Source organism: Anthonomus grandis, chromosome 2 (genome assembly GCF_022605725.1).
Source record: "Anthonomus grandis grandis chromosome 2, icAntGran1.3, whole genome shotgun sequence".
Classification (NCBI taxonomy): Eukaryota; Metazoa; Arthropoda; class Insecta; order Coleoptera; family Curculionidae; genus Anthonomus; species Anthonomus grandis.
Window position 1 is genome coordinate 21,862,659 of NC_065547.1, and position 13,868 is coordinate 21,876,526.

General features: G+C 31.1%; 2 protein-coding genes and 1 long non-coding RNA gene across 4 annotated transcripts in view; 2 read left to right on the plus strand and 1 right to left on the minus strand.

The window, feature by feature from the left end:
* Positions 1–347: 347 nt before the first annotated feature.
* Positions 348–2,683, minus strand: LOC126750584 (uncharacterized). Its single transcript, XM_050460231.1, has 2 exons — positions 2,576–2,683; positions 348–1,203 (listed from the first exon to the last, which is right to left on the minus strand). The coding sequence occupies exons 1-2, from the start codon at positions 2,646–2,648 to the stop codon at positions 725–727; spliced, it is 552 nt and encodes a 183-aa protein (XP_050316188.1). The 5' UTR covers positions 2,649–2,683; the 3' UTR covers positions 348–724.
* An 832-nt stretch (positions 2,684–3,515) lies between these two features.
* Positions 3,516–7,206, plus strand: LOC126750296 (uncharacterized). Of its 2 annotated transcripts, XR_007665674.1 has the most exons (6): positions 3,516–3,779; positions 3,883–4,139; positions 4,236–4,475; positions 4,688–4,968; positions 5,533–5,717; positions 5,978–7,206. It is a non-coding gene; the product is annotated as an uncharacterized LOC126750296 (long non-coding RNA). The 2 variants fall into 2 exon arrangements; XR_007665675.1 differs by lacking the exon at positions 3,883–4,139.
* A 477-nt stretch (positions 7,207–7,683) lies between these two features.
* Positions 7,684–13,868, plus strand: part of LOC126750599 (spliceosome-associated protein CWC27 homolog) — a 29,249-nt gene continuing 23,064 nt past the window's right edge. The window contains exon 1 of the mRNA XM_050460246.1: positions 7,684–7,851. Within this exon, the coding sequence (XP_050316203.1) occupies positions 7,810–7,851 (42 nt within the window). The 5' untranslated portion in view covers positions 7,684–7,809. The remainder of the gene's footprint in view (positions 7,852–13,868) is intronic.

Consider the following 13,868-nt stretch of genomic DNA (forward strand, 5'->3'; position numbering starts at 1 on the left):
TAAGGCCGATCGCAAGATCGCATACTTATAAGACATTTGTTTCGAACATGTCTGCGACATGTCACTTCAACACTGTTGAACACAAATGTAGGAAACAACAATTTGTAGTTCGCACATTTAGTTTTATACATCATGTCGTCGGATGAAGATGTGGCGTTATTATCGGTACTAATATTGCGAAGGCGAAACAAGAAAAATACTCGAAAATATTGGGTTCATCCATATAGTACAGCTAATCTTCATCGCAGTATATTAAAAGTTGTACTAGTGAAGAAATGATGGAAGATCAAGCAAAATTTCATTATAGAGTGTCACGAGAGACATTTTTAGTACTTTTAGTACATAATTTGACCTTATATCAAGAGATCAGTTAAAAAATTTCAGGAATCCATTACACCAAAGGAAAAACTAATTATTACAATGAGGTAAGTAACTAAATCAAATTTCATTTTAATTGTGTAAGTATTTATTACGTATTACAAATTTAAATAGTCATAATCGGTATTTGGAGAAGTCATAGGTGTGCTTATTTGGCTTGAAGAGTACGTAGTTTGCGCTTGAGAACTGTTTGAAAATGGGTGAAAGTTACTGTTGCTTGAATTATAACAAATCTGTTGAGATTTGTTTGAGATAGGGTAAAATTATTTGGTGGTGGTTTGGAAAGTATTTCACCAATAACTTGCATTGTTTTATATTTAAATTCGTGTTTTTGGGCGTTTGTCATTCACTGTAAATCGGGCAGAAGACTTTTAAGAAATAGCAAGTCAGCATCTTCCGGTTTTTCCGATTGGCCTCGGCTTTTCGATGTAAAATAATCAATGGCACATTTCTTTGGAGAGTCCACTTCTTTGCGCTTTTTTGCAGAACTTTTATTGCGAGTTAATGCGCTTTCAGTGACTAATAAAGTAGAGGATTCTTCAAATGCATCCCTATTTAGATCATTTTTGTCATGTATTTCAGGAGGCTCAATATCCGAAGATTCTTCTTGAGTCGAAATATTATTTGTTTCTTCATTTATATTTTTGGGAGATGGAATGCTACCCTTTTGTTGCCTAGATTTAGTGAACGGCAGGAGAAAGTCTAAATAGTCTGCTAAATAATATTTTTTCTTTGTTTGTGCTGATGATCCAGATGGTGGTTTTTGCCTTAAATGACGGGTATAAGCAGATCTTAAATTTTTCCATTTCTCCTTACATGCAGCTCCTAAAAACAAAATTTTGTTTTAGTTACTTGGCAACCGGAATGAGTTTCAAGCAGTTATCTTTCCAATTTATGAGAGGAAAGTCTACAATTGGACAACTAGTTAAAGAAGTTTGTGACAATATTTGGTCAGGTTTGCAAATAGAATTCATGCCTTTTCCAAGTGAATTGCAATGGATTGAAAAAGCTGAACGCTTTGACGAACTTTGGCAATTTACCGAATTGTATTGGTAGTATCGATGGAAAACATATCCAGCCAAGACGGGATCCGCCTTTTATAATTATAAAAGTTATTTTTGATTGCAATTATTGGCTATAGCGGATGCAGATAGCAATTTTACTGCAATTGACGTTGGCGAATGGTGATCGGGCTGTATTTAAAAATTTAAGTATTGGACGAAACTTCCAGACACATACTCAATTTTCCACCACCGCAGCCTTTGCCCAAAGAACCACACGAGCCGGCTTTTCCCTATTATTTTGTCGGAGATGCTGCCTTCCCTCTTTGTAAAAATGTATTAAAGCCTTATCCGTCAAGAAATTTAACAATCCCGAAAAGAATCCTCAACTATAGATTATCAAGAGCTCGTCGAAGTGTAGAATGTGCGTTTGGTATAATGGTGTCAAAATTTAAAATTCTAGAAAGACCTATTCTATGCTCACCCCAAAAAGTTGATAAAATTATTAAGGCAATTTGTGTGTTACACAATTTTATAAGAAAAATGGATGGAAAAATGTTAGAGCCAACATTTGAAATGGGCGGGTTACCACATAATAATAATAACACACAACAAATATTAAAAAATTTTCACCCTCAATATCAGCGCGGCACAAATGAGGCTATAATATTGCGAGATACATGTTCATATGTAAATCAGCCCTATGCGGCATTACCTTGGCAGTCAAAATATTGTGTATAATGAATAATATTATAACTGTTCTTGTTCACGTTTTTAAATTAATATGTTTATAACTACAGCATGTCCAGGTAACTTCTTACCAAAGGGGATTTTTTTTATTGAGTTAAAAAAAAAAACAAAAAAAGTTCAGAAAAAATTCTGCTTCGCTCATTGAATTTTTGGGCCTCCCTGTATACAATAGAAAAACATTTTGCACGAAAAAATGTTTTTTTTTAACAAAGTAGAACTTTTTCTGAATATGTTTTGTTTTGTTAACTCAAGGAGACTTAAGACATTTATATTTTTGAGCCTCCCTGTATACAATAGAGAAACATTTTGCACGAAAATATTATTTTTTAACAAACCAGAACTTTTTCTGAACATTTTTTGTTTTTTACTCAATAATAAAAAAAAATCCCATTTGGTAAGATGTTACCAGGAGACGCTCTATATTATATTATCAAAGTAAACACTACCTGTTTCATTTATTTCTTTTCCAACTTCATTCCAGGCTTTTTCTTGCACATGCCTATTTGAGTAGTCTTCCATGGTATGGTCATACAAAACATTGTATTTTTCAACGATTTCTACAAATTTTACATTAAATGTTGGATTATCTTCCATTTTACTTATTTTTATTAAAATTATTGTAAAGTAGCGTGCATTCAGTTGCAGCAGTCGGAAACAAATGACGCTTGAAATTGGAGCAAGCAGTGTCGTGCGACAAGTCTTGTCCTGTCCGCGGCGTATCTGTTTGGTCTACGAATCGCCATAAGAACCGCCGTGTTGGAAATAAAACGAGATGTTTGCGACATGTCGCAGACATGTTTGAAACAAATGTCTTATAAGTATGCGATCGGCCTAATTTGGCCACGGCTTTCTACAATTTTGATTGGTCCAATTAGGCAGGTCAGGCTGTCAAGTTAGTTACAACAGTTTCTGTTGCCAAGCGAGAGGACGCTACCTCACTTGTCATAAGAATTTCTATCAGTTTTTATGCAACCACCACTTCTCTATATATTTGTGTTTTGTGGTTAGTACCATTTAGGAACGGTATTTACCGATAGACCGCTTGGATTCGGTTAAAGAGTTTCTGGGAGAGTAATATGGAATTGACACATTCAAAAATTTTGTTTCGCATCTTCTTTAAATTTGTTGGCCTCTTAAATTCGTATTTATCCACTATTTTAGGCTTAAAACCTCTAATTCCAACTTAACCCATTCCAGTCCAACCCAACGCATATTTCGAAACACAGGACGTCAGGGGGCATACGGTTAAAACAAGTGCTTTATCATTGGTCAGGTGATTTATGGGCGTTGCATTCGTTTTAAATATTCTAGAAAAAGAAGAAGAAGAAGACATAATCTAACCTCAAATTTAATGATTGTTGATTTTGGCGTATGATGGAGGTTTGATCGTTATTCGTTTGATTATTTAATTATTATTGCTAGTCGTTTGATCGTTTCGTTGTTGTTGCGTTGTCTTTGAGATGGATAAATGAAAATTTAGTGAGGAAAATGGCTATGAATGTCGTGTATAAGCTGAAAATGAGGAAAAGAAGGAAATAATTATGCGTATTAACTTAACCACTCCACAAGATGCTGATAAATATCTATCAGCATACAAATTGTATTCAGGGATAAACTGGATTCGAAATGGGGAGTTAAAAGATCCGCAAGGTAAGGATTTTAACTATTTTTAGGTAAATGTTCGTTATAGCAATTTAACAAACATTTACCTATTTTTATTATAAAATAAGTTTTTATTTGGGGTTTTCCTTAGAGTTGTCTATCATAAATATTATGTGTGCCAACATAGTTCAATAAATAAGAAAAGAAGTTGTACCAAGTTTGAAATGAATACAGGATGTGTTGCAACAGTAGATGTTAAAATTTAAAAAATTACTACTAAAATAAAAAGAAAGGATGAATACCTAAAGTTAGATATTCCTTTATGTGGTATTATAAATTTTAACTTAAATCATTAACCATAATCTTGGCACAAGTGGTAGTTTGAAATTTATGAAGCTTTCTGAAGAGGTAGGCAGCAAAGTTTAATATAATTATGTATAACCCATAAATAGTTGTTTTTCTTTTCGTTTTTTTGTTATTCAAGCTGGTTCTTCTAAATTTTAGACTAAAAAGATGTTTGAAGGATATTTTGAGAAAGGAATGAGCCCTGCCGAAGCAAGAAGATACCATGAAAGTTTGTTATTATTGGATGAAAAAGGTTGGAAAAAAATGGCAGATGCCGCTCTGAATCCTACTAAAAATGCACTTTATTACCTTCATAAAAAATGGACTTTAAGGCATTTTGGACAGGTATTTGAGCCAATACCAAAACTTCAAGAAAAAAAAAGTTTTATCATCAATCAGGTAATTAAACATTTTTAAATGCCCACTTTTATGTGTACGTGTCAATTTTTGTGGTTTTCTTTTTACAATCAAGTACATAACTATGTATGTAGAACACCCATTATTTTTTTACATCTTTTCATTTACCTACATTATTTACTGCATTTCTTTGTAAATTTAAGCTGATTTATTTTTAACAAAATTATTATTTAAAATATTTTTATTTTTTACAGGAATAAATATTGAAATTGCAACAGACCCATGGGCAGTATTGATAGTTACGCCAATCATGAAAAGAGCACAGGAACTGCAGTCCTCCAAGGAACTGATATTTTGCGACAGTACATCAAGTTGCGACACCAGCGAGACCACAGTTACTGTGTTACTAACAGCTACAAAAGCTGGTGCCATTCCCATTGCGATACTTTTGCATGATGGGCAAACTTTTGAAAGTTATGAACAAGCCTATGGATTGCTAAAGCAGACATTTCCAAACTCTTTTGGAGGGAATTTTGTAAGTAAATTATTAAATAGTAATTTAACTTGAAATTTTTTAATTTGGTTTCTATGACATTTTAACCTTTTAAAATTAAAAACTACAAAGATACCTACATACATGACAATTTACGCTTACTGAAAAACAAATTTAAATGTAAATTGTCCATAATAATGATAAAATAATATAGGGAGGGAATCTCTCTTAACACATGTATGTACGCCTCTTTTATGAATAGCTGTACCACCCATAATACTCTAAAAGAATAATTAGAAACTAGGCAAAAATTACTTGTATTTAAATAGAATGTTTTTAAATACACTATATGATAATTATAATATTATAAACATATATTATTATTAATAAACATATATAATTATTTCCACTAAAAAAAACAACACAAATGAATCTTTTGTAAGTACATTGTATGTTGATTTATTCATATGGGGTTATGGTTTAATATTTTGGTGTATTAGTTTTTTTAATTAATTGTTATATTGGTGGTTATGATTTTATGTTGTTTCTTCTAGGTATTGGTTAATAATTTTATAATATTACTAATGTAATCCAAACATTTTTCAGGAGCCTATATGTTTTATGACAGACGACTCCAAAGCTGAAAAGACAGCTCTTAAAAATACATTTCCAAATTCTACTCGGCTACTGTGTTTTTTCACGTGCTTCAAAAAGAATGGCAATGGCTTTGTGAAAACAAAAATAAGATTTCCATGGAAAAGCGTCAAATCTTAATACATTCGTTTCGTAAGGTATAATATAAGATTATTACATAATGTAAATAAATTATGTTAATACATTAATTTTGTAATGCTTACGATATAGTGCTCATTTTTTAACTAGGTATTTTTATTTTTTTAAACTTTATTTAATTACTTAATTTTATTTATTGTTAATAAGAAATTCACATATTTCTATAATTCTATCAATTGTTTACGTATATTAAGAAACATTATAAAAAGTCCGAAAAATAAATGGAATGCACATTGATATAGTGTTGCTTTTTTTTTAGATTATGTATTCTGAAAGTAATGAAGATCTAAATGAACACATGTTAAAGCTGCAGCAAGAAGTGGAGGATTGTCCAAATTTTTGGGCAAGATTTGAAATTTATTTTTCTAGAGGACAAGAGTGGTTGTATCTTCACAGGAAACATTTGGTCATAAGAGGGAATAATACAAACAATTACGCAGAAGTAATCATCAAAATACTTAAGGACATTATTCTTCATCGTACAAAAGGTTACAATTGTGTGGCATTAGTTGATTTAATTGCTTTTGTTTGGGAGGAGTATTTTAAATGCAAGCTATTAGATTTTGCCCATGGAAGAAGAAACGAAATAAAAAATAATTATTTCAAGCTATGTGCAAAAGTAAATGATTTTAAACCGGGAGATATTGTAACTTTGGGAGATGAATTGTATCAAATTAGTAGTAGTTCTAATATCTTTTGAAAAAACATTATTGACGTGCCAATTGGTGTATGCAATTGTCTTGCAGGCATAAATGGGTCATTTTGTAAGCACCAAGATTACCTACATAAACATTTAAATATTCCATTTTTGAATGCCCCTGCTATTAATTTTCAAGAAAGAGCATCACTTGGGTGGCTAGCTCTTGGCGAGAAATGCCCCGAATCCAAATGGTTTTTGGCCCTAAGTGAGTTTTCAGAAAATGCAGAAAATATACAAGATTGTGGTTATCAAGAAAACCATCTGGAAACTAGAATCGATGCACCATTTTCATTATTTGACGAGACAATAATGGAGATTGATGACACGTTGGAAGATGACAACAAAAAGGAAGATGTAATTGAAGAAATTAAAGAAGAATGTAAAAAATTTGATAAAATGCTTAAGGAAATACCTTTAAAAGCATTAGAAAGACTTGCAAACAAACTAAAAAGAATACAAACTGCGCCGCAGCTATATTCTTTCATAGACAGTAAAGTTTCTAGGGTCAAATGCAACTCAAAAATTAAAGTCCAGCCAACAACTGCTTCTCGAAGACGGCCTGGAGCCACTCGTGGAAGTTCAATAATCCCTTCAGGAAGACCACCTTGTGGCAAACGTAGTAGCCAAAGTGTTGTCAAAGGTAGTTGTAAAAGTAGTGGAAAATGAAAACATAACATAAGTTTAAATATATCTTTAAATCAACGAAACGCAATTATTCATGGTCCCGCGCATTAAATACATAATATGTACAAAAGTAATAAAAAATATTGTTTAGATTTTTTATTAAATTTTTATTTTTAATCTGTAGATATGTAACACCTATATTCGTTACAAATGGTTCCAATAAAGTTTATGCAGTTTACTATTTTAATAAGTAAATTATTTTTGCATATCCATAAACAAACACTATAAAAAAAACATCTGTTTTATTTTATTTGCGAATTAACAAATTTAAGCATGTTTTAAAATACATGTAATTGCTCTCCCCTAAATATTTCAGAAAAAAATATATAAATATTTATCTATAAAATTTAATAATCACAAAAAATTTACGTAAATTAATGAACTATAATTTAAATCGCCCGCCACGTTAATCTAACCAATCACACGGCACTTTTATCCCGTATGCCCCTAGCGTCCTGTGTTTCAAAATATGCCAACCCAACTCATCGAAGAACAAATTTTCGACAATTTATTTTACTTTTATAAATATCAGTCTCACAAGTAGATACTATCCCTAAAGATATTGATAATGACAGGTAACGTAGAAAAGTTGGGTTAGGAAATTGATAGTCACAAGAATGTAAATAAACAAACGCCTAAATAAATAAAAGTAAAAGAAAGTGAAGCAAAAGTCTATTGGAGGCATTCTATACAAGTCAATAAGAAAAATGAGTAATATTTATATTCAAGAACCTCCAACTTCCGCTAAGGTAACTCCTAATTTATAGTGCTTGCTTGTGAAGGACAAAATTAGTTCTAAGTTCCCTTCCATTAAAATTTTGATTTTCATACAGAAAAATAAAGTATGAATTCATTTGTTTTAAGTCAATAAATAAAATATGCTACTTAAGGTCTTTATGGGAGATAGTGATATATGTCAAACTTTACATGATTATAAAAATTGCATTATTTATTAATTAGATGTAAAAATAATTATACCTATTTAAAAGCAATTAAATATAAAGTAAATAGAATCTGTACTCATCATTGGACACTCTAGAAATGTAATGGCTAGATTATTGTCCTAAATTGGTCTAGTTATCATCTACAGGCATATAATAATTATAACCAAAGGAGGGAGAAAGTAAAGGCTAAGTCTCATAAATCAAGCGTCTATTTTAGGTTACGCGTTTCGCCATATTAGGGCATCATCAGACCTAAATAAAATTATCAAAATTAAATGATACAGAACAGAACGCTAATTAACAGAAAAGACATACCTATCTAAATACAAAAGGCACACACTGACTCACACTAACGTAAATATAAAATAAAATAAGTTTACACCATTGTGTATCATTATTGACTAAAATATGAACTTTAAAACGCCAAATATCACATCCAGCACATATTATACATATTATCTTAAAAGGAATGAAAACAAATACAATTATGAAAGGACAAAAAATATAAAAAAGATTTTTTCAAAAAAATTTTTTAATTTAATAGGGATCGAACCAGAGACCATTGGATCTGAAGTCCGAAGCATATACCTTGTCGCCAAACCAGGGTAATGATGTAGTATGCGAATAATTACATTTTATGAGACAAGATTAAAATTTTATTGGAGATTATTGAAAATGAGATTAGGTTTGAAATTAAAGATATCATTGACACAATTTAATACTGGGCTTCTCTTAGCTCTTATAATCTCCAGCTTTTCAAGGAGATCTGGTTTTTTACCTTTTCCACACTCATGTAATATAGTTACATCATCCAACACCGAAAAGTTATGACCAGTCGAATCATTTGCAAAGGCTGTCCTTGTTTCTTTAATATCGGTGTTTTTATAATTGTTGAAAAGACTTATATGTTCTTTCACCCTAGTGGAAATTCTTCTACCAAACTGACCAACATACACAGTGGAACACTCACCACAATTCAGAGAATACACCCCAGATTTTAAAGTTTGCTTCATTTTATCCTTTCTGTTTATCAAGTGTTTTTTCAAAGTGTTTGCAGTTTTAAAAGCTATTGAAAGATTAAGATTATTTTTAAAAAGTTTTGCAAGTTGGAGAGATATTGAACCAAAAAATGTTAAAGATCTGAATTTGTTAAGATTTAAAGAATTGGAGTGTAAGATGTGGTAGGAGAATTTATATTTATTTATGTATGCGAAAAAAAGTTTATTTATGGTAGAAAGTGGTAAACCGTTATTATTAAAACCGAAAAAGATTCCTTGGATAGAGGAAGGGTGAACATCCTATATAACAAAGAGTTAAATGAAGCAAACTTGTGGGTATGTGGTGAGTTAGAAGTGAATTGTATGATTTTGTCAGTTGTGGATGGTTTCCTGTATATATCAAATTCGATTTTATTATTATTCCTGATTAACAAAAGGTCTAAGAAAGGTAAACTTTTGTTGTGCTCCTTTTCTAAGGTAAATAAAATTCTACTATGTAGACTGTTTCTAAAATTTAAGAAGGGGGACAATTGATCGTCATTGCCTCCCCAAACAATACAAATGTCATCCACATATTGTTTATACTCTATTATATGATCAGCGAAAGAACTGTTCACAATTTTACACTCCAAGTTGTGCATAAAAACTTCACTTAAGAAAGGGGAAAGGCATGATCCCATGGCTAAGCCAGCCTTCTGTGTATACATTTTGCCATTGAATTTAAAAAAGTTTTGATCTAAAACAGTTTTTAGTAGCCAAATTAAGTCTGAAGAAATCAGCCTGGGTATATTAGAATTTGCTAGTAAAGATTCCATTAGTTCAAGGCAGTCAGTGGGTGGTAAACTGGGAAAAAGGTTTTTCACATCTAAGGAAATTAAAATTCCATTGTCTATTGTCTATATTCATATGCCTTTTAAAAAATTAACAAATTCGACGGAATTCTTAGTGGAAAAACAACTTCGGAAGTTACTGTTACCTCTCTCAAAACCCCATTCAACCACGAAGAAAGTTTATAGCAGGGAGAATCTACAAAAGATACCACTGGTCTAATTGGCTGTCCTTCTTTATGAACTTTAGGTAGCCCGTAAAGAAGAGGAGTTCTAGGGTTTATAGGATAAAGAGCCTCCTTTCTAATATTAAAAAACTCCAAAGTTAATAAAGATCTATCGAGAACACCTTTCATTTTTGTAAAAAATGAAGTTATGGGATCCCTAGTCAAAGGTTGTCAAACTTCGGTATCAAGAAAATCCACAACCCTATTCACATAATCTGTGCGTTTCATAACGACTTGTCATCGTCTTCGTTTGTCGTCCTTAGTGACAATCAAGTCATGTTGTTCAATTTTAGTTTTTAAGGATCTTAAGTGCTTACCATTATAATTACAAGTTTTGCTTTTGTCTAATTTAGAATTTAAGAGAGAAATAATATTTGCACTAAGGATATTTTTGGTAATATCTGTAGTTTGTAGGATATTTTCAGCCTTGACGGCTAGGGTTTCTCTAATTTTTCAATCAACTTTATGCGAAAAATTAAATTTTAAGTTATGACTTATATAGAAAATATTATAAAAAGAAAATATTATGAGAATATTTTCTTCATGGGCTGAAAATGAAAATAAATTCAAAAATCTTTTGTGAAAATCAAAATATGAATTACCACCCAAGTTCTGTCTAAATTTAGTTAAATTACGTTGTTTTAATTGTGTCAAATTGGACGATTTAAGGTTGGAAATTTTCTTACCTAATCTCCCAAAAGTTTCAGATCCAAATGACTCCACTTCGTCCCTAAATTTTAAATCTAAAATACAAAATTCTAAATAAGAAAACACAAAAGTTAGAGTTAAATAAAGAAATTTAAGCTTAGAATTAACGGTATTTAGGTTTCTATAATGATTTTTTATTTCTTCCTTAATCCAAATAATCTGAGCTTTCTTTACCGCGGCAGTAGAAGCCCTTGTGCGTGCCTTGCATCTGATGTTTATAAATAAACGCGTAACCTAAAATAGACGCTGGATTTATGAGACTTAGACTTTGAGTTTACTTTCTCCCTCCTTTGATCATATACTTAAGTCTCTTTGAGAGTAATGAATGATTATTTTGAATTATATAATAATTATCCCAGAAAAATAAGTGCTCTATTTTGATTCTTATTAATTTTCTCAATGTGTGTTTGGTTGTAAGAACATCAAACACTTCTAGACTTCACAGACCTAACAATGGTGACATATAATGTTTTAAGAGCAAACACATTATTAAAATCTTTACATGTCAATATTGATTGAATATTGTACTATAGCAGCTTACTTATTAGGAGACCAAATCTCATAAATTCACCTGTTTCTGCATTCAAAACCATATCTTTAGCCTAGCACTATGAAAAAACGTCAATATTTATTTGCCGTTTTAATATATCATTCAGATTTTCAACTGCAGTAAATAATTTTAGAACCTTAATAAGAAAGTTTATTCAGCAATAAGGTATAGTTGACCTTGTCAAAGGCTTTGCTTAAGTCATTAGTTAAATGGCTCTTTTTAAAGTTTCAAAGATCGAGTTAGTAAAAAGATACAACAGAAATTCGAAGTGTAAAATCATGTTCGTTAGGCAATATTTTTTCTTGAAAATTAGGGATTCCATCAGAGTCTTTTATTTTCTTTAGCTCTAAAGATCTTCATGACTTTCCTGTTTCAAGGGCAATTATGTTTATTACATCAAGGTCATAGATACTTAATTGATCCTTCACATAGGAATCTTGATTGATATTTGGATGGTCATTTGGACTATATACTGAAGAAAGCAATTTTTCAAATATTTACTTATTTATTTATTTACGGAATCCATTTACAAAAGTGTTACATAGCATACCCATACAAACATATATATTCAGATACAAAACTATCTATAAATCAATGAAAGGTGTAGATGAGTTAATTAATTAAAGCCCCTATGAAATAATATTCTCTAACTGCCCCTTAAAAGATGTTATCCTAGAGTCAAAAAAATTTATCTGTCCTGACAGACCATTAGCACTTCGAGCCATTCGTGTAATTGGCTCATTAATGCCATAATTGGTATGGTGGAATCGGACTGAAAATATTTCTGATTGTCTATTCAATCTGGAAGGCACCCTAAGTTTAAAAAGAGACAAAGACAAATAAGTTGGCTATATTAAAACCCTGGTCAAATATATCATCTTTAAAATGTACAACCTGTGTCACAGTACCAGAATTGGATTTGGAGTGTACAAAATTTCAAAAGTTTTTAGGATTACTGCTTACACATATTTCAGCTTTATATGTAAAAAGTCCAAAGCAATGTTTCAATAATTGAATACATTGTTTTTCCTTATTGTCAGTGGTTATAGTCAGCCTTACTATTGATCTATTTGTATTTTTTATGTACCTAATATCTTTTTTTGATAAATGAAATTTTTAAGTTGCTTGGAAAACCTCTATGATAATTTATGCTTCAATACTTTTGTTGGATATCAATCCAAGATTAATTAATATGAATATTTTTTATTTTTTTAAAATTATTTTTAGAATAGTTTAAATTGGGAAATTATAGGATAGTTCCAATACTTAACCATAAAAAAAATACTGTCCACTAAATCTAAAAGTCAGATGACAACTTTACCAGCAAAAAATAAATCAAAGCAAGAATTGTGGCAAATATATTATCCTCAATAATAGACAACCAGTTAAGGATTAAAAAATAATTATTGATTAAGACATAATCTGCAGTTTTAAAATCATATAAATGGCTTTCATTTGCATTTAGATTACTAGAGTTATTGATATAAAATGATATTTCCAGAGGTGGATGAATATCATCAATGTTTACCAAACCAAGACTCTTTACTATGGAGCTGAGATCAAAGTTAGCAAAACAAAGATGTAAAATTTTATTTTTTTAGTTAACTATACCATTATCTTGGCTTAAACCTAAGGATGCAAAAGTGTCTCAGAATATAGTATTTTTTACACTTTATTCCCACACTTCATCCCATAATATTGTTAGAATTGTACCACACAATGTTTGAAAGATTATAGTCACCCATTACAGTGACATTCTCAAAAGACTCACAGATGTTAGAGAAAATCAGCACCATGGCCTTCATAAACCGTTCCGTTGATTGAGATGCATTGTTGCTGGAAATGTTGTGACGCACACACGTTATGTTCTTCTGGAAACTAAAGACGCGGTCGAAACTCCTTAACGGCAGTGCCTCTGATTTGCAGGCCGTTCAGATCAATATTCCACTATTAACTATTATTGCTTGATTATAGTATCTTGAGAGTATTGGAACCATTAATAATAGAATAAAACGTTGTAACGAAAGTCCGTGGACTTTTAATATGAGTAAATGATATATTATGATAATGATATATGAAATGTAGGATAACAATGGGGCGGCTTAGCCGATCCGCCGGAGGCTAAAAAATCTCTAATTCTCGTATCTCTCAATAATCTAACTAAAAAGTCATTAAAAAAAAAATAAGAGCATTCATATCGTCCTAAAAATTGTGGCTTTGCACTGTGTAGAATTCATCTGTTTGAACCCTCACATTATCAAGTCGGATTAAACCGAATGTAGAAACAAGAAAGTATTTAAAGAATACACACTACAAAATCAGATTGTTTATTTATAATTAAAATGCAGAGACACATTGGAAAGTCTTACAGCATACAGGGAAATAAGATTGAGGTGGGTCCCAGGACACCAGGGTGTTGAGGTCAATGAGCGGGCCGACGAACTGGAAAGACAAATCAAATCGTTTATTTCCATCGACATCATAACAATGTATAGGAATTGTCAATAAAAAA

What these genes read in the sequence shown, in the direction of transcription:
- LOC126750584 (XM_050460231.1), bottom strand. Translation starts at nt 2,648, where the DNA reads ATGGAAGACTACTCAAATAGGCATGTGCAAGAAAAAGCCTGGAATGAA. An exon ending in AAAAGAAATAAATGAAACAG is followed by an intron (nt 1,204 to 2,575) that starts GTAGTGTTTACT and finishes TTTTGTTTTTAG; the next exon opens with GAGCTGCATGTAAGGAGAAA.